Genomic DNA, 20559 nt, shown 5'->3' on the forward strand with positions numbered 1-20559 from the left:
CGGGGCAGGGGGCATCGGTCCAGTTGCCGGGAAGGGCTTTCCCAGGCGGGCGCCTCGGGCTGTGTCAGGCCGGCGGGGTGGCTGCAGCGGGCCCCGCTGGGCGTGGATCTGGCCCTCTTGTGCATGTGTATGTCTGGTATGGTTGCCTGCTCCGATGTCACAGTCAATGGGGAAAAAAATTCCGATGCTGTGAAGTCTGTCTTTTAGTAACGTCGGTAGGAGCAGAGGAGTCTCAGCACTTTGTGAAGCCGAGCCCTGGATATCCCACGGAAATGGAGCATCAAATCATTGCAGGGAAGGGTGCAGGAGGTGGGAGGCTTGTCTCGGCTGTGTTTCATGCCGCAGTTTATCATTAGTGGTAGATTAGGTTTTAGTCAGTACTTACAGATGGCATCCCTCAGACAAAGAGAAGATTGCAAACTCCATGATTTCCTGTGGAAATATGAGCTGGAGTGCTCTTGTCAGTCACCTTGAACTTTCCTTTTTTGTCTGTCCACTACACAGGCTGTAAGTTTGCTTTTTCTTCACTTACATATTTATTCAGTATAAATAAATGTTGCATTGCAGCTTTTGATGGAGACAGCTGGAGACTGTAGGAAGACACATGCCAGAGTGAGTCCCAATCCCCTGACGCACCTGCAAGAGGTAGAACCCCGCGTGGCAAAGCGGCGCTTGTCACAGGCACGCCACCGGGCTACACTGGCAAGACTCTTCAGCAGCTTGCGGGAGGCTGTTTTATCCCAGTCAGACAACTCGGCCTTAAAGGTGCGGAGCAGTGACTTATTTCTCTATGCATCGCTATTATACATGGGTATGTTTAAATTCAACCAGGTGTATTACGATGACCACTGTATCTTCACGGGTGCCAGTGTGTGTGTAATTTCACTGTGTGCAGCTTTCTTGGATCTCTTTTGCTTTACAGCTGCCAGCTCAGCATAAGCAAATTGTTCACTTTGTAGTCTCTGGGTCATGGGTTTATCATGTGCCTTATCTGCACTTTTCTTATGGGGTTTTTGCAGCTTCTTTATAGTTTTGCATCTTCTTTACAGTGTTTTGGAAACAAGCCAAGGGATTCCATGATAAAGTTATCTTGATTTCACAGCATTTTGCTATGAAATCAGAATAGTGAGTTTAGGGGCAGAAGAAGTTATAGGGGAGGGAGTAATCGTTCAGCCTTATGAGGTGCACTCTGTCTTCAAGACACTCTGGAAAAATAAGTCAGGAAAAAAACAACCACCAGTACTGTTTACTGGTCTTTACTAAACTAAGAAACTATTTAATCAAAACAAAATTCTTCATAAAGATGTAATTGACCCAAAATGCTACTGAAAAGACGGATATTACTGTGCTCAAGGCAGAGGAATAAACATCAGGAGTCCTTTTATCCTCAACTCTGCCACCGATTCATTTGGTTAGATTGGTTACTTTCAGTTTTCCAGTTTGTAAAATGGAGAGGGTAACAACTGTTTAGGACAGGAATTGTCTTTGTAAAGGGCTTTGAGGCTCTGAACATGCAAAATACTGCTATGTGGGGCTTGTGCCTGCTGAGCCCCTTACCTCTCATGCAGGTTGAGGTAAGAGTTCAGTTTGCCATGTTTTGAACAAGATGCCAGTTAAGCTGAAGTCACGATGATCTCAGAAGCCAAGACGAAACAGATATTTGTTTTTTCGAGTCTAAGGGGACTATCTTCACATACCAATTCTTAAAATTGCTTTTTCATAGTATCATGTACCCCTTGTGTGAATTTTGGGAGCCAAGGAAGTTCTGTATCTTCAAGAGCCCAAATACAGAAGTTCACTTATAATCCTAGTGCTTAGTGTCTGGCTAAAATATCCAGCGTGAAAGCTCTGCAAGGTAGACACTCTGTCTAAGGTGATTGTGGATGGTCTCACCAATCACATAAATCTTGAAATATTTTTGAGATGTGTATGTTTAAATGCATTGGCCATATGTTCCCAGTTATGCTTGCTATAAATGATGAAGGAATGATGTGCAGCACTGAAGTTATTCCAGTGTACATCAGTGTAGCTGAGAGTAGAACATGGCAAAGGCTTCTCCTAGCAAAATTCTCATGGGAAATGATTAGTAAAGTCTTATGCCTAAAGTTGGTAGACATCCAACAAGACTTCACAGCATGGTATTTCTGGACATGATCCAAGAAGAGAACGATCCAAACAAGACCATTTGCTGATGAAAGAAGATCAGAGTTAAGTAGCAAATGTCTATGTGACTGGGTGTTATGTGTATGTATTGCATAATATATACCCAAATATTTATATTCTATATTTAAGTTTGCTCTGGTATTAGTTCTTTCCCCTTTTTATATGGATAAGGGTAGCTGGTGAAACAACACAGTTGTTTTCACAGGGACATCGAGATAACTGAAAGTCGAAATGAAGGAAAAGTGAAGAAAACAACCCAGGCATGTTAAAACACAAATCTAGTCAGAACAGAGAGCAATCAGTTCTGATTTCTTCTTATGTTTAGTATCAGGTTTTGCGTAAGGCTAAGAAATCTATCCAGAAGCTGGAGCAAACCTTGGGTTCTTTTCTGAAGATGAAAGGTAACTGTATGCAAGTATTTGCCTTGGACAGAGTGCCTGGACTTGTTTTTTATTTATTTGTTAGATAGAGACAGATAGGTATGCGGCTGAGCCCATTAAACCGTTAGAGCCAACTGTGGCTTTAGTTGTAGCAAGAAGCAAGGGATAGCGAAAAGTCTATCAACCCACTAAGCACTGCACCTCAGAAATCCCCCTCTGACTCTCAGTCGTTCCTACCCCCTCCCTAGCCTAGGTGAAGGAAGGAAACAAGTAATTCCTGCTATCCCATGGCAGCAGGCAGTTCAGGCAGAGTGCCCTTGTCACCCTGCTGCCGATTCACCCCCAGCAGGTGTGGGGCTGGTGTGGCTCCCCAGGCTGCATGCTTGGGCTCCCACTGAGAGGCTGCAGGAGCATGTGTGCTCCTCCCGGCCGCAGCGACGTGGCACAGTGTGAGTCACAGCCGTCACAAGCACCCAGCGTTGCAAGTCAAGCACAGCCAGAGCTTAAACTTGAGAACAGCAGGCTCTGGTGTGAGGTAAAGGAGAAGGACAGAGAAGTTGTTGAGGATTTCCTAGAATAGGAAATGGAAGCCTCTAGTTAAGAATTTACTCCGATAGAAATGGGTAAGAGAGATGCTGTGGTTTTGTTTTCTTTCAGCTTGGCGGGTCATCTTCATGCACTCCTCCGTTACCACCTGTGACACCGTGCGTCATGCCGGTCTAGCATGTGCTGTCAGCAGTTGAGGCAGCTCCCGCTGTGTGGCTTCATGCCCTCACCAACGTGCCTTCTGTTTACTGACGCTGGCCACTGCCTCCAGTGGCGGCAAGTAGGACTGAGGGCTGATGGGGTAGAGACTTCAGACATATTTTTATGTCCCTTCACACATCCAAATTACTGTCAACTAGAAAAAAACATTGCTATTCATGCAACTTGCACCTCCAATAATTTGCATCAATTAAAAGTCCCAGTGCTTAAAATGAGCAATCTCCTCTGAACCAACATCCTTGGATAACCCATAAAAGTCAGTCATAGGTAGAGGGAATAGTTTGACAGAGCAAAATTGGAGGGATCACAAGCAGTGAGGCTGGTTGAGGAGAGTTTGGAGGTAAACTTCCCCTTGTATTTACTTGTATATATGTACAATTCATACTGCTTGTGAATCATGGGTTGGTTGTCAGGGGTTTTTACATGCAATTTGCTCATTATATGGCAATCACAAAATACTGTATTGACTAGTGCTTGCCTGGACTTCGATTTGCTGGTTGTTTTCACCATCAGTTCTGTCAGACCAACATTAGGAAGAAGGCATTGATTCTAAGTTCCTCAATGATCATAAACTCCCAAAAATGCTAGTTACATTGTAGGAGAGGCAGAAGTTTCTCCTTTCACATCATTTTTGCCTAATGAAAAGCTCTGGCTCATGAAGAACTAGAAAATTGAAATTTTTGAAATAATTGTTGAAATTATTCTGTTTGATTGGGGCTGAGGGTGAGAGGGAAGCCAAAAGTGCCACTAATGTGACAGTAACCTTTCTGCTGACAACAGAGTCCTTCAGTCTGGAGGATGGGAACCCGTCCAGCTTGGAGGAAGTCAGGGAGGCATATGTCAAGAGGCACTTCAGGAATCACAGGTAAGGGCTTATACCAATCAAGGCAAGATGATAATACTTTGCACTTGCTTCCATCCCAGCATCTCTGAACCTCTTTGTCATTGTTACTGAATTTCCAAGCAGAGGCCAAACAGAGGAAAAGATGAAGAGATTTCACCTGGACTCCTGTAATCCTGTACAGTACATGAACACTCTAAGCATGTTGGTGGTCTCATTTCCAGTCAGTGTTTGTATTTCCTTTCCCTTCTATGTAGCTGATCTCCACCAAGGACTTCTCATTCACCTGCAAAGCAAAAGGAGGAGGAGAAAGCTGTCTTGGGAAGAACGGCCCTGCACTCTGGAGTGACCATGACAAGGGCCTTATTAATCCAGTTAAGAAGTTGTTCATCTGGCTTTTTTTCCTGTGTGTTCTTTCCAGCACTGCTTCAGCCTTGGAAGCTGTGAGTGAGAGTGACTCTACCATCTGGTATTTGATTCAAGAATGTGAAAAACAAACACTGGAAGAGGATGGGAAGCTAGAATTGATCCAGTCTTCAGAGACTTTGTCCCCGGATCTGGTGGAATTTGAACGGTAGGTGCACCCCACGTTGCCTTCAGTTTTTTAACTTGTTTGGATTAACACCGTGCATCCAGTAGCTGCCGTTCGTGCAGCCCTGCTGGAGCCTGCATCTGACTTGCAGAAGCCTTGTGCTAGCAACTTTGGCCCTGCTGGTGATGAAGCTGAGCACCTCCCAAGTTTCTTTCCTGTGACTTCCATGTGAGTGGACTCTGAGCGTCGTAGCAGCTCCCAGCTCGCCAGGCCTTGGAAAATCCCTGAGGATTTTCCACCCATCCTCAAGAAAGAGAAAAAATTTTCTTTCAAGTGTGTCAGTCCCTGTGTGGCCATGCTTTACTGCTGTCCATATGGCTTGCAGAGTAAGATGCAACATACCTGCTAATAGTAGTGGTTTAACAGGCAAGCTCAGATGGAATAGGAGGTTATTCATCCAGAATAATTTATGCAGGTGTGTGTCCCTGTGTGTTTGTGGTATCAGTACCACTATCAAGTTGTATCCCTGCAATGGCGCTAGATTTTAGGAATGTAGGAATTGCTGCACCAGATGAAATTCTCAGGAGTCTAGCTGTATGTGTTCTGGGGAGGTGCAGGAACCAGAGGTAGGCAATACTTTCCCCCACAGTGATGTTCATCCTGCCTCTAATGGCATTGTTATGAGGAGCTTGAACACTGTTGCCCCTTCCAGAAATAGACCCTTAGGTCCTGGCAGCTTGGAGTACTTTTTTTGTGGGATCAGAGCAGGGTAAGGCTGGATGTGACCAGGGAAGATCATGTAGTCCTCAGCCTGCGGGCTGCGGAAGAGCAGTGGTCTGGAAGATACCAGAAAGCACTCCTCAAAATGTCTGCAACACGGAGGGGAGGAGGGGAACCTGAACACTTATATGTGTGTTACACTTATAGCTAGTAGATGTGAGTCTGTAACCCCCTTTAGGATCAGCTCCTAAGTGCCTGATGCGGGACCTAAAAATCAAAGACCACTGTTCTCATGTCAGTGGTCCATGTGTTTTAGTCTGGGGTTGTAATGGTAAAATTACTGGTTTTTTCAAAGTTATAGATATCTTAAGACTGAGTACCTTATTCATCACATTCTTCCCCTTGCTGTCAGACAGCACTAGGAGGTACTTAGAGATCATGGATGCTTTTCCAACAGGATAAATGATCATTTCATTGTAAAGATTTGAGAAACAGATGGATGTCTAATCTATCCTGTACCATCAAGCAGAGTCAATTTCACCCTAACCATTCCAGAGTTAAGACTATGCAGTGCAGGAGAATCCACAGCTGCAGCTGGCATCCTCTTCCACAGCATCACCGCCATAAACAAAAACTTCTGCAGTTCCTTCTTCTCTTTTGCTTTGAACTGGTGCTTATTTATAAAATCCCCTTGGATTATTGGGTTTTTCATCAAAATGAGACTGCAGCTGTGCCAGCAGATGGCACCAGCCTCCCACTACTGTTCCTGCTTTTGCTCCTGTGAGAATCAGAGGTGGCTGTAGTAAGGTATCGTTTACAAGACCTTGAAATGTGCTGAATCAAGATTTTCTGGGGGAAGTAAGCTCTACTTCATCAAAGACTGCACAACAGAGCCGTAAACACCTGACTTTCCCCTTCTTCAATGACAAGGTAGACCAGGGCCAGTACTGTGTGGACTCTGGCACTTATCCTACAGTCTTATGGCAGACTGAAGTTGGTTCATAGCTAATTCTTCTCAAAAAATGGTCTTTTATAACAGGCATAAAACAATAGGGACTCTTCAGCAAAGAAAATAACAGCCTTTTGGTGATCGTCCAATCACGTTATTTGGGCAGCATCAGAAATGCTTTGAGCTTCAATGGACTGGGTTTTTTTCCATGTCCAGCAGCAGGAGCTACATTGGTAGGACTACACAGTACTCTATCCAGTGCAAAATGTGGTTGTCTCCTTCCAGCTGGGAAGGAAATAGCTGAGTCGTGGTTCAAGCTTAATTTCTTTAGCAAAGCAGTCTAATGGTGATTCATATTCTTCTGTTTGAGAAACTCCAGATCCTTTGTTTGGAGCTGGACATCCAGAATCCTTAATGAGTGCAATACCTTACATGAGAACACTTATTACCCTTCTGGTATTTTGTCTCCAGCAATGGTGGAAAATACTCCAGAGTGCAGAAACTGGCGTTTAAACATGTTTATGCTTGCTGCAGAATTATCTTAAGATTTTCAATATTGGTTTGCTGGAACAAATATTTTAAAAATAAAAAAGAAAAGACTGAACTCTTTTGAGTTACTTTCTTATGCAATACTCTTCAGTTAATCAGGAAATGTGCTCATTTGGGACATCTTCCAAGGAATCATTTTGAGCCCAAACTTAGTAACAATGACTGCTGTTTATAGAACTCTTGGTTTGTACTCCTTTGATCTTGTTATTTTCATTTGAGAAGCTCTAAGCATTTAATTAACGTAAAATAACCTTCAGTGCTGCTTTCCAAAGTAGACATTATTATCCCTGGTTCACTGTGCCACACAGTGCTAACAGAAGAAGCAGGCTCATTCTGCGATTTAGTCACCAGGTTGAAATTACGACACTTATGTTCCATTACCAGTTTCACTACAGACTGCATAGAAGTCAGTCTTAAGGATACGTTTCCTCAGATGTAAAATGGAGGAAATTGAGCTCCCATGCTTATTTAAGTCAGAGCATCCAGTCCTGGGGTAGCCTCTTTCTATCTGCATGTATAGTACCTAATACATCAAGATATGACCTCAGCCAAGGCTTTTAAGTGTAGTGCAATGCCAGTAAAAGTATAAAAAGTGACTTACAGTGTAAAAGCCTGAGGATACAAAGGCAAGTAACTCGAAATTTGTTAAACGCCAGAATGAGGTTTACCTGTGCAACAAGTACAGCCTGCAGCGCCTGGAGCTTCTGTTGTGAGGCAGTCCTGTTGAGGTTGTGGCTGGGGCCTGCCTTTTACAGATGAAATCTTGGCAGAACAGGGTTGCTAAAATCTTCGAACAGTGTTGGGCAATATTCAGTAATTGTATGAAGTCTTAGAGGGGGGAGTCAGTGAAGAAGTTATGAATCAGAGCTACTCCCCAGTCTCCTGCTGATTTACAGTAGATGGCTGCCTCGTAGCCTGCTCTTAAGAGATGCTCCCTTTCCTTTCATTACAGATACCTGTATTTTTATAAGCACACAGTGGACCTGTTGATAGAGCATGGAATTGTTTGCACTGAGGAGGTGCCTCTTCCTGAGGTCTCCACGGCTATTTCCCACCTCTGGCAAGAGCTTTCTGAAGAAAGGAGAGACAGCATCTTGCAGTACTGTAGCCAGAGAGATTTCCTCATGGATCCTAAGGCTGCTTGCCAAGAGCCTGCATGCACTGAAGGTAGTGTGAGGGACAGCCGAGGTAACAGTGAGGAAGCCAGTGGTTCCTCAGTCTCCACACCAGAGGACGTAAGTGCTCAGTAACATACATCATCTGCCTCTGAAACTCCAAGCCTTCAGATGCTAATTGGTTCTGTAGCTTTTAATTGGAAACATAGAGTAGTTGTAATTAAGCTTTCCCAAGACCACTTGAATGCATAAGTGGAGACAATAAGCAGTCTTTGAGTAAACGTCTGCACCGAATTCTCTGTTGGTAAGATACACAGCAAGCTATAGGAGTGCAGTGGTAGTAATCCTGCTAGTCTCCATTGACCTGTAGAGTTTCTGTGCTAAGTAACAGTTAAATTTGCTCTAACTTGCTCCAGGGGGAGGGAGCAAGAACAAGAATTATGCAGTTACTGTGCTCTGCAAACTCTCCAAGGAGCACAGATGATCTAAATCCAGAAGGAATACCCAGTTTGCCAAGGCCTGCTGTGTTTTGGGTTGGGTGTTTTTTTTCATCAAAGCACTTGGTAGCAAAGAGAGAGTATTTGTAGACCAGTTCCAGTGATACAGGGATAATGACTGCCTGTGCCATGCACCTCTGCAGAGCCAAGAAGTCAGTGACTGAGTAGACCAGGGCATTTGTTAAAAAGAGATGAAATAACAGCCAACTCTTTGTCAACTGTTCCTGGAGCACTGATTACTTAAGCAACTAGCTGCTCAAAGACATGTGTGTAATTTTATTAGCTGCAAGGGAGGGACAGATGTCCACCTTTAGCATATAAGTAAATTGTATTGACAAGTTCTTTCCGAGTCACAGGACACAACTCATATTGCTGACCTCCTTAGGAAATGTCATGGGGATGTTGCATGTACAGTACTTTCTGGCAGAGAAAATGTGTGAACGCATTATGGCAAAGTGAACTAATGAGCTTATCGGTCTGTCACAGGGAGCATCTAAACTCCTTTGTAAGCCAGGTCGCACACTGGAATCAGATCTGGGGAGACTGGCTGGTACAGCTGAGATCTCCAGCCATATGCACGAGCCCACAGTCAAGTGTCTAAAGCACTGATACAGTTCATGTTTTTTACTGATTTTTTGGGGAAATGTAATGTTAAGTCTAATACCTAGAGGTTGAAGCACAGGCCTAAGGGAATGGACTAACCTTGTGTTCCTAGTCATGAAATACAGTTTTTCCTCTTTATTCCTGTCTCCACAAAACCCTCTTGGTTTACTCTAGCCATAAACTTACCTGTTAAATGGAAAGAAAGAATATCATGCTTTTAAAGAGTTCATTATTAAAAATGATGCCCTAGGTAAAACTTTTAGGTGGCTGGATATGTTGACATCTGAAGTGTTTTCTCTGATAGGTAATGTTTGAAGATGCGTTTGATGTTGCTGCCGGTTTCCTTGACAGAAGCGAGACTCAGGGAATGTCTAGCCAGAGGTAAATTACAAACTCACCCCTTTTGCTAGACAGAGTAAGTTAATAGCCCATTGTCAATACTCCACGGCAAGTTTTCTGTGCAGTAAGGCAATGGCCTAGCTTCCTTTTTTGTGCCTAATTTTTAGTAAATGGTTAGAATAGCAGCCTCCAGCAATTGTGCTCACAATAATACTGTCTCTTAAGGTGCGAAAGTGAAATGATTAATAGGCATTTACAGCAGAATCAGTAAGAATCACTTATTAAGAGCACCCTGTCACCTCAGGATAACTGAGGTCCTTCTGATTTTCTTCATCACTCTGCATAGCTTTCCATCTTTTCAAATTACAATATTTGTAATGTTTTCCTTTTCTCTCTCTCACTTACCAGGTCTATGAGGACCATAAGGCATTCCCTGGATAAGTCAGTTAATCATAAACTGTACTCTCATTTAATGAGACAAAAATGATCATTTTTTAACATTGTCTCCCTTTTACCTTTTTCAAGTACCCTAATTCAATCACAAGGAGGTGATCAAGCTAAAGTGTGGTTGACCTGAACAGTAACATCAAAGAAACACAAGACCTATTAAATAATAACATCTCTTTCCTCTGCAGGTCAGATGAGTTACCTAAAAGAGAACATGTCCGATACAAAGCTGGCACTGCCTTTGATTTTTCCCAGTAGACCAAAGAAAGAAAAGGGTTGCTTTCCTCAAGAGGAAAATCACATTATGACTCATCTTTTATGCATTCTTGCTACTTAGCCTTCTTTAGGATTGTTTCTCCTTGCAAATAGTGTTTTTAATCTGTTTTTTTAAATCCTGTTTTCTACTTATTTTTCCATATTTAGAGAGTTCTTTAGTGCGAATCTCTTTCTCTCTTTCACTACCATTCCACCTTGCACTTCCAGAGCAGAATGAATGGAAATAAGGTTGTTTTGGCTGTTGATCAGAATATACTCGAATACATAATAAAGCTTATATGTATCCATTAAATAACATTTATTAGGTCACAATTGCTGTTTGCTTTTAAAATAAGATTAAGTATTCCTTAATACTGGAATGTATTGCCATCATCTTTGCAATCTGTTTTAGGTCTCAAGTGAGATTAGTATTTCAGTAGTCAACATTTATCCTGTTCCCTTCCTTCTCTATCACTCTGTGCCTTGTAACTCTGGACAGAGGCATGATGGCAAAACTTTGTAAAATCCCAGGGAGAATATAGAGGTGAGGTCCAGAATGAATGTCTTAGCTTTTTGCCAAAGTTACCTGTTACCTCAGTACAGACCTGCCAGCGATAGCTAATATGTCCTTTCATGAACACGTTACTGGATTCACTCAAAAACTTTACGAAAGAAGTCAAAGCTGTTCCTCTGAACAACCCTACAAAATACAATACCAAATAACCATTGCTGCTCTCTGTTATTATGGATATATACTTTTCCCCAAAACAGTGTTACTATAGCTGTCATGTATCAGTGGATATCTGTTGTGATACTGGTTTCCTGTATGGCTGTTCTCTGTTCTTACTTACCTTCCTTGCATTTGTTAGACAATATCTAGTCAATACGTCCACCTCCACTCCTCCCTGTCTTGCTTGGCTATTGTCTTCAATATCAGAATCATCTTGAAAACAATTTGAATCTTTTTTAATTTACAAGTAAAATGTGGAGGAGAAAAAGTAAGTAGAAGGAGAAATGAGGGAACAGGAAATTAAATATAGTATCTGGTTCCATTTTCAGTTCAGCATTTGCAAGCTGCACTTCTGAAAATCCAGAGGATCACCACAGACTCTATCTGCAGATCACTAACTTCCTAAAAAGCCTCTTCTTTGCTAATACACAGTTTTGCCAGGTAAGTTTTGCCAAAGGATTCCTTATAGAAGGAGCAATGTATTTCTGTCATTGTCAGAAAGGGATTTCCGTTTTCTGTGCTTCTGATCATATGGTCCAGAATCATTACAAATAAGAACTTGGGGTTCATGACTTCAGATGTGTCATTCCAAAAGGTCAGTAGGATTGCCTTTGTAAGAGGCAAAGTGTGAGGGGTTATTATTGCTTAGAATATTATTCAAAATGGCAAATGACATGAGGAATTTTTTTTTCTTTATTGTTTGCATGAAAGTTCCTTGTGGAAAAGCTTGAGTGATCTCATCTGAGCAGGCGAAGCTCACTTCACAGTTCTCCATTAACCCCGAGACGCTTCATTCTGAGCTCAGTAGGACCACCTTCTGCTTGTCTGGGTGCCGGGTTCCCTACCCTGAGCCCTCCATGGGCAGGCCTTAGGAGTAAGGTATTCATGTTCTTGAAAGAGCTGATAAACAGCTGCTGAGCTGCCTCTTAACCTCAGCCTACTGTTGCAGGTTTGCTGAGCCAGAAGTCATTGTGTTTGCAGTGTTCTTCCTCCCCCTCTTGCCTCCTGCCAAGGAGGTGGCTCAGAGCTTGCAGGTGGGTGGAGGACCAGAAGGAGATATCCCTCAGCCAGAGCATGCTTGTTTGGGCTCAGAGTCAATTGTACCTCCACAGTAGCCACTGTTTTGCTATTTTCTATCACCTAGCTTCCACTCAGTCTCTGTTACTTGAGCAGATGCTTCTTTGAAGGAAATAGAGTGTTTGTGATGAGAGGTAATTGGGACAGAAAACAAAGCAGAAACTAGTGTTGCACCACTGTCTGAATCTGTCACATAGTGACTGCTGCATGCCATTTGTTTCCCCCCATTTCAGGGAGACAGTAGCACTAGAGGAGGTGCAGAGAATGGCAGCAGGCACAGCAAAAGGCATTAAACAGGAGCTACTAGAGTAGGACTCTTCCGCAAAAAAGACTGAGGGGTACCATGAGAGAATTTTCATCCTAAATGGTGTGGATTTGGTACACAGAATGATTATTCATTGTGTCTAACACCAGAAGAACTAGAAAGCACTCAATGAAATGAACAGACAACATAGTAAAAAATAGTTGCACTGCAAATTACCAGATTTAACTCCTGGGGCATCAGTCCATTGACAATTACTAAATCTGATGGTCCAGATACAATTTCCAGCTCCGAAGGTCCTCACTGCACAGTTTGTCATAATGTAGGAGCATATATTGTGGAACAGAGCACACTGCACGCGCAATTCTTGCACTTTTTGTCTAAATATCCACTCCTGTCCTTTGTCAGAGACGAGGCGCTGATCTACACAGCCCTTTGGTCTGTGAATAGCTATATTCTGCTTAAAAGCAGAGCTCTTCCTGTGTTTATGTAAATGACCAGGAACTGAGTGCGCCTAGAAAAGAAAGAAAAGCTTTAGGCAAGATACAGTATTTTCCGGTTTTAAATTTCTTTTGTGAATGTCATGCGTGGCAGCATTAGGTGGTCCCATTTTGTCGTTCTGCTTGGTGCTGCATTGTCATATGTGAGCCCAAGTCCATCTCACAGGTCCCACATGAGGTGGTACGAGAAGACGTAGTGCCTCTTTCAAGCTTTAAAGAGGGACATTTGAAATAAGACTAGGAGAATGGGAGTGATGGGAAGACAGGCAGCAAAAGAAGCTGACGTACTGCAAATTGGCAGTTGACTGAGCTCTGTGGATCCAAAAGGAAAGAAAAGGCTGCGTGCATTTCTTTTATGCAGGATCTTTGAGTTGTCTGTGATAAGACAATAAAAAGGGAGTTTGAGCAGAAATCACCCAGGCTAGAGAGTACTGATAATGTGAAGGTCACAGTCTGTTTTGGTTTAGATAACTGCAGTACAGCACATCTGGAGAGTCCTGCCAAGAGGCAAAAAAAAAAAATACGACTGACAAGAATTTTTTATTTTGAGAGCAGAAATTCAGCTCCATCTCAAAGCAAACAGATTGAGGCAGTTATGGAAATGGTTGCAGAGCGGGGATAGGAGACATTCCAGCTATCTTGAAACACACCAACTCAGGCAGCAGCAGAGAGCTCAGTATAGGCTACATACCTTACCCCAGAAATTGGGCTACTCAGAGCATCGGAGACACCTGGACTTGACAGGGAAAGGAGCCCTTCCTGCTTACCTTATGGGTGTGACTGAACCCCTGCAGACCATTCACCTTCCCTTGATATGGTACCTGTGCCAGTACTACACTAGCCCAGGAGTTTGGGCAGTGCTGGGATAAATTATCCCAAGGATAAAGTGGTGTCCTGGTGCACTGTGCACACACCTTGTAGAAGATATGGAGGTGGGTAGCAGGTACAGTACCAAGGTGAGGCATGCGATGTGCACCTGACTGAAATACGAAAGGCAGCCTATGGTCTCCTTTCCTTTCATCTGCAGACCTGATGAGGCGACGGGTTTTATTGCCGGTCATTACATGCCAGTGCTATGTTATGCCATTTCTGGTTATCTGTCCAGGTACAAAGTACTATTGTTGGATTGTGTATGTTCACCATTTCGTAGTCACAGATCCACTGAGTGCAGCTCCTCTTGAGCCGCTGCCCTGGCTCTCAAGGCTGCCAAGGGCATGCACCCTACTGATATAAAATACTTGAGAAAGACTCACACAAGAGGAGGGAGGAAATCATTTGGACAAGAAAAGGGAGGGCTCTTAAAAGGACAGTGACCCAAAAATGAGAACAGGAGCATGCTTCCATGGTACATGGTAGACAAATATTTCTGAGCATGAGATTAGTTAAGCAATCTTGTCATTTTTCAAGAGCTGTTGTCTTAAGGTCACATCATAAGAGATGCTTAGCAGCAAAGGCAGTAAAGAATTAATTTAGATTGAGGTCCAAAGGTTTTACAATATCTAAGTGAAAGTCAGTGGTTTATCTTCTAAATAGCACTGAGCACCTTTGCATCTTCAAAGGCACACTTTCTTTTAAAATTACGGATTTTAGATGAGTCACTTGACAAGCAAGTGGGATTTAGTGCTCCTTAAGCTATACATTTTTTAAACAGCACCTATTTTTAAAAGCAGTCTTGCCCTAAAGAGTCTTGCATCAATGCAGAAGGTGGACTAGATGAACACTTTCATCTCCTAGACTTTGATTTCTCAAGAGCCACTTCTTCTCTGTAAGCTGGTGAAAGAGAAGACCATTTCCTTTTGTTGCTAAAAGAGCAGTAAAGCCTGAAGTCAGTAGAAGTTAAGGGCTCAAGGAAGCTCTCATATCTTCAGAGCCTGTTATGTGACCCACTTGCTACCACAGTCAGTAACAGCTGTCTACATGATGTAAATAGACACAGGGTGGAGCCCTGTGATTTTAGAAAGAAATTGGTTGAAAAGTTGAGCCATTCTTCATCAGGCACCTCAAGCACTTGACAAGTGCTGGTTTCTGATTGAGAGAGGAAGGAGGGCTCATGACGCATTAGCTGACACATGTCAGCATTTGACCAACCCACTGTATATTTGAAACACAGTCAACTCCTGTGGTCTTTAATCCTGCTTGACTTTGGGGGGGCTTTCAGGAAGAAGATCTTCAGTTCGATTATGAGACTGTGATGCTGAGGTGCACTGAGACCTTCGATGATGAAGATTTCTAAACAGTGTCTCTGTTTGCTACTGTTTTGCCAAGCATTGCCGAGTACACCAGGCCCATGAAGAGACTGCACCTCTTTCAGTGAAGCACCTCTCTGAGCAGAGTGTAGAGACACTGTGTTGAAGTGGTTTGTTACCGTTGACTTCCCATTCCCTCATCAGTGTTTCTTGATATATCAGTTGAGTAATTTATACCTTTAAAAGTTCCAGGTTTTAGATATTTATAAAATCTTAAGAAATACTTTTGTCTATTGCTTTTTAATGTTTAACCTCACTGCACAAGTAAACTGAGGCGTGTACAGGTAAGTGACCTTGCCTAGCATAAGCTGTGGAAGAGCTGCAGAGAGGTCACGTCAGTGACAGCCTGCACACCCCCATAGGATGCAGGTCTCAAACTGCAAGCTGCAAAAATCACAAAGTGCCCTGCACCCTGGCAGTGATTACTTTTCTGGTGCAATTTTTCAGCTCGGGCTGACAAGGAAAGAGAGGTTTCCTCACAGAGGGTAAGATGAGTCTCTTCCATCTCTTTATGAGAACAGCAGCAGTGGCCACCTACTCCCAAATCACCCAGAGAAGTGCAGGCACAATAATACGCTTTGGATTATTTACTTTTGCAAAGTGTGTAAAGGTGAGTGATCAGCCCTGTGCTCTTCTGCCACATCTCATTTGATGAGTAGTGCTGCTCAGATAGTGTCATGGAATTAAAAATGCTGTGAAGATTAATAAAATACTTCACATCTCGGAGCTATCATTAAAGGCTCTCTGCAGACTTGGACAGATTGTGTTCTGACAGTGGTTATGCTGAGGTCATGCTAACAGCCATCACAAACAGAAAGGCTAAAAGTTTTATTTTAAAATCTAAACTAAAGCTGGTATGCCCAGGTATCCATCGGTCTTCAGGAGCCAGGCTTTTAGGCTGAATCCAAGAGGGCTGGGCTGTGGCCCAGCACTGCCTTGGTGCATAAGAGCATGATACATGAAGCTGTATTCAAGCAAACACATGTGGAGCCTAGTGCTGAATTACAAGGGGAGAATAATTCCTCCAGAGCACCTTCTGTCCCTGCAGTTGAGGCTGTGGTAGCACTCCCAGGTGGATGTCTGCCAGGCTGCTGTGTTTGGAAGGGGGGGGGGGGGGGGGGTGGGGGGGGGGGTGGGGGGGGGGGGGGATCGTGGGGATCGTAACTGCAGATCCTGTTTGGGTTTAAGAGCCCCTCTGAGTTCTCTAGGGTGCAGCCTTGCCGTTCTCTGGCCTTTCTAGTGTGCCTCGTGTGGGCTGTCATTGCTTTGAGGCTATAAGCAATGCTAGCTCTCCCTCCTCCTCCTATCCCTCTCATTCCAAAATGCCAAGCATGTGCATCCCCTGGGCAGTCTGGGTTTTGGGACATCTGCTGGTTGAAATACATGTACAGACTTTGCAGGGGATCCAAGGTCAAATCATTCTTTCCTTTAGCTAGTGCAAGAGACATATATGTGTACCCACAGTAATAAGTGTTTACATTAAGTGTGCTGCCCATGTTTTCTTATCTTTGTGTAGTTTTGGGGGGAAATAGGTTAGTTTTTCTCAGCATTGAGGATACTTTTTCTGCAAGCTTTTAGCTGTAGAAATTGTACAGACTTCTCTCATCTCCAGTTCCATTTGCCCCACAATGTTTGGTCAGGTTTGTTACATTAATGAGTCTTTCACCACGTCCATCTTAATTACTGCATCAGCTGAGGTCAAACTTGGCAATACTGGCATGTGCCATAGGACAGCCATGTGAGTAGATAATGTTCAAGGGTTAACAACCTTTTCTTATTAGCCCTTCATCCCCACCCTTTTGAAGGCCAGTCTAGGACAGAAGTTAAACAGTGGAGTATTTCACTTCCAAATGATTTTCAGGCTGCCACCTACCAGAGGAGACAGTTTTAAAGGGACATCATACACTATGTGGATGCATTCCCTTGATCATCACACATGAGAGCTTCTGTTGCTTCGCCAGGAGAATTTTAGGTTAAGACTGGCCTGAACATTAATGTGAAACAACAGGTGTGTTCAGGTAATGTGAAAATAATAACTCCTCCAAACGGTAGCAGGCTTTGTGGGAGGTGTTATGACATTAAGGAGAAGATGAAGAACACATATTACTTTGGTTCCTCCTGTCGCATGATCATAGTTTACAAGAGTGCAGGCCTGCGTGTGACGTGGGAAGGCAGTTTCCTCTCCCGCAGAGCCAACACTACACAGACAATAGCTATTCTGCCCTGGCGTGCGTGAGGTCTGCTCTGCCTTGGCAGGGAAGCAGCCTTAATTCCTGAGCGTGTTATTGCTACATGTGCGCAGGTACTGTGTTGTGCAGTGCTCAGTGGTTGGTCTGATGGAAACTTTTCATGAAAAAATCTGGAAAATGTAGGCTAGCAGGCTACTGGGGCAGGGTGGTAGGAAGGAGCTGGAGGCAGAAGGGCAGCAGGGAGGGAGGAGTGGGAAACCTGAATACATCAGTGGAAGTGCGGCCGTTGCAGGGGTTTGGGCAGGCCAAGCTGAACAAGGCAGTGTGGGACCCAGTACATTACAGCTGTGCTGCAGCGTGGCAGCCCTTCACTTTACAACACATTGAGCATAACATAGGGCAGTCCTACTGCCCAGGTCACATCTTCTGAGAAAGCTGTGAAAATGAGCCTCTGATTAGCTGTTCTGGAGCCAGTGCACCCAGGTACAAGCAAATACCCATCACCGGGTCTCCTTGGCCAGAAAAGCAGGAGCATCTGCCTGGACTTCCCAATTAGCTGTCTGCCTCTCTGCAAAGCTGCAGGCAGGGTGACCCCACACCTGGTTGAAATCAGCAAGTCTTGCTGCACTCAGGACTCAACAGTAGCACAAAGGGTAACACAGTTGACAGGTAGCTGGCTGTTCTCCAAGCAATCCAAAACAGCCCTCAAGTGTTCAGTTTTACACTTGAGGATCCTCTGATTTTCATTTATTTTCATTAAGTAGCAAATAAACAAGCTGTGTCGCTGCAGTGCAAAGCCAAAGCTGTTTCCAAACCTCAAGTGGCCACATGCAGCTGGGAGGAGTGGTGGCCTTGCAGCCTGACCCCTGCCTACTTCATTTTAAAATTTGGAAATGTCCCCCTGAGGAAAATAAAAGGATATTTTATAAATATATAACAAACACACCAAAGGGGGAATTTTAAAGGACAGTTAGGAGCCTGAGCTTGAAATAGGGACATAAACAGCTTCTGAAAAACTGCCTTCTAAGCCTTAGCAACAGCAGACACAGCTGCCACAAACCGGCATAGCCCCTACACAGCTGTCTGCACCTCCTGGGCCGTAGGATGTCCTGGGGTAACGAATGAGCCTCCACTGGGGATGGGGGCCCCCTCATGCCAGGAGCTGTAAAGTCATGCCCAGCTCTACTCCAGGGAGCTTGCAAGCCGAATACAAGATATGGACACACAGACACGGCAGCAGGCTGGGAGTGCAGGGTGACGGCATAACAGATGAGCAATGTTCTCCATCCTTGGGGTGGGGAACAAAAAGCCAATTGAAGACTGATTTTTGTAGGAAACCTGTGCCAATATTATTTTTTTTAAACAGAGCTAAAGCAAATATAAATCTCTGGCACTTGCCAGCATCCTAACATGTCTTAAGAGGAGAAGCAAAAAGGTACGGCTGCAGCCTCCACAGAGCTGACACAGAGCCAGTAAAATTACTGAGAGTTCCCTATTTGTGCTTCCCACCTCGCTTTTTCCATGTGGGGATCCCAACCGTAGCACCGAAGGAAAAAGTCTCGCATGGAAGATGGAGCATCTGAAGGCTACGTAGTACAGCAGGTTTTGGCCCTATTGGCGTGGCTTGTGTACCTCGTTCATTAGCTGTGTACCCTGTTCCCATCTAAACTGCTCCTCCAGTGTGTGGCGGGTCTGGCCAGCAGCAGCCTGGCAGCTTCAGTACAGGACACGGGAACAGGGTGATGCAGACAAACAACTCACTTTCACACATGTGCTACAGCACAAGTGAATTCGAGAGTGATGATGAGTAAGACCATGGTTTTGTCTGCTAGATCCCCTGGGAGCATAGGCTGGCTCTAAATGAGCTTAGAGACGTAGTCAAGGTTGTGGAGGATGAAGAAGATACTAGAGCTGAGACGCCTGGGACTAGTCAGCTCTGTAAAATCTGTGATGGGGGGGGGGATCAGATATACTTAAATGTGCAAATCATTTTTTCTCTCAAAGACATAACAACCACAATCTTCAATGGAGGCACTCCAGCCTGCCCATAAGAGCAAACTATTTATACCATAATGTTTCCTCCTTTAGGATCCCAGTGCTCGCACAATTGATCTATTCAGGCTTCATTCACTCCCAAAGCAAAAAAACCCAATATATCCCTTACTGATAAAACAAGCCACATAGCACTACAGCTGCAGGACAGGACTAAAGAACAGGAATGTAATAGGCATGAGGAATAAAGGCTTTTCATTGAAACCACCCAGGTTTTGTTCAGTCTTGAAACAAGAAGGTGAAGGGGGCATCATAACATGGCCTTCAGCTGTCCAGTGGACGGTACAGAGAAGACGAGGTCAGACTTTTCTCAGAGGAGAACAGTGACAGGACAAGAGGCAACAGACACAAAGTGAAGCATTAGAAATTCCAGTTAGACACAAGAGAAAACGCTTTTCACCATGCGGGTGGTCAGACACTGGAACAGGCTGCCCAAAGAGGCTATGGCTCTCCATCCGTAGCTCAGCCAGACACAATCTTCTGCAACCTGGTCTAACAGGACCAGCTCTGAGCAGGGGCTGGCCCAGATGACCTCCAGAGGTCCCTTCCAACATGAATTACTCTGTGATTCTTTGAATACTACCTGCCGCTCACTATGGCAATCACCCTGAGAAATATCGTTACACTGTACATTTTATTTATTTTTCAAAAAAAAAATCTAAGTATAAATCTCAATGCAGGAAACACAAGCTTATGCTACAGCAACAATGTTATTACACACCACCGGCAACCAGCACCACATGCAATCACATTATATACGGCCATATAGGTTAAGGCTGTTTCTGCTGACAGTGGACAGGAGCAAGAATCTGCAAACCATTTTCCAGAGAAGTGGTTGTCACTGCACAATCACCACACCAGACCAAACAGGTACGGTGGGGGGACACAGGACATAGCAGTAGCAGGGATGCATCAGATTGCGAGCAGAAGAGTTTTCTCCTTCATCTTTGATGACGATTCCTTCATCTTTGTAGGGTTTGGTGCCCTGGGGAAGCTGGCTCCCCTGAGACTGCTCCCAGCACCCCAGGTGGGATTCATTTCAGTGAAGCTGGGTTTTTCTGTTAGGTCAAGAACCTAAGTAAGGTCTCTAGATTCCCTGTGCGGTCTAAGGTGGAGAGGCATGTTCAGAAGACAATCCATCCCATTAACTTTAGACACCTCTCTTAAAACATCATTCATTTGACTGACTTTAAATTATGGGAATATGGAATGAGATGAATCATGACCTAGAGGTGCCCACTCCTTCCCCTTGGCAAGGATGAGGTGTAAACCACAAGCTGAGAGGTGAGCGTTGCCATTACAGATCTTTAAGGTGGTGGGGATTAGCCTCAGCCCAAGAGATGCCTGA

The 20559-nt window shown here is 44.1% G+C and overlaps 1 protein-coding gene across 1 annotated transcript; it reads left to right on the forward strand.

The window, feature by feature from the left end:
* Nucleotides 1-573: 573 nt before the first annotated feature.
* On the forward strand, nt 574-14957 carry STRA8 (stimulated by retinoic acid 8). The gene is made up of 8 exons (XM_050914995.1): nt 574-765; nt 2489-2564; nt 4089-4173; nt 4571-4723; nt 7852-8134; nt 9419-9495; nt 11215-11326; nt 14883-14957. The coding sequence occupies exons 1-8, from the start codon at nt 574-576 to the stop codon at nt 14955-14957; spliced, it is 1053 nt and encodes a 350-aa protein (XP_050770952.1).
* Nucleotides 14958-20559: the final 5602 nt, after the last annotated feature.

This window comes from Gymnogyps californianus, chromosome 1 (assembly GCF_018139145.2).
Source record: "Gymnogyps californianus isolate 813 chromosome 1, ASM1813914v2, whole genome shotgun sequence".
Lineage (NCBI taxonomy): Eukaryota > Metazoa > Chordata > Aves > Accipitriformes > Cathartidae > Gymnogyps > Gymnogyps californianus.

Bases quoted from the DNA above. Each gene is read 5' to 3' on its own strand.
- STRA8 (XM_050914995.1), top strand. From the start codon at position 574: ATGGAGACAGCTGGAGACTGTAGGAAGACACATGCCAGAGTGAGTCCC. The intron at 2,565-4,088 runs GTAACTGTATGC...TGCTGACAACAG, and splicing joins TTCTTTTCTGAAGATGAAAG to AGTCCTTCAGTCTGGAGGAT. The intron at 4,724-7,851 runs GTAGGTGCACCC...CTTTCATTACAG, and splicing joins GATCTGGTGGAATTTGAACG to ATACCTGTATTTTTATAAGC.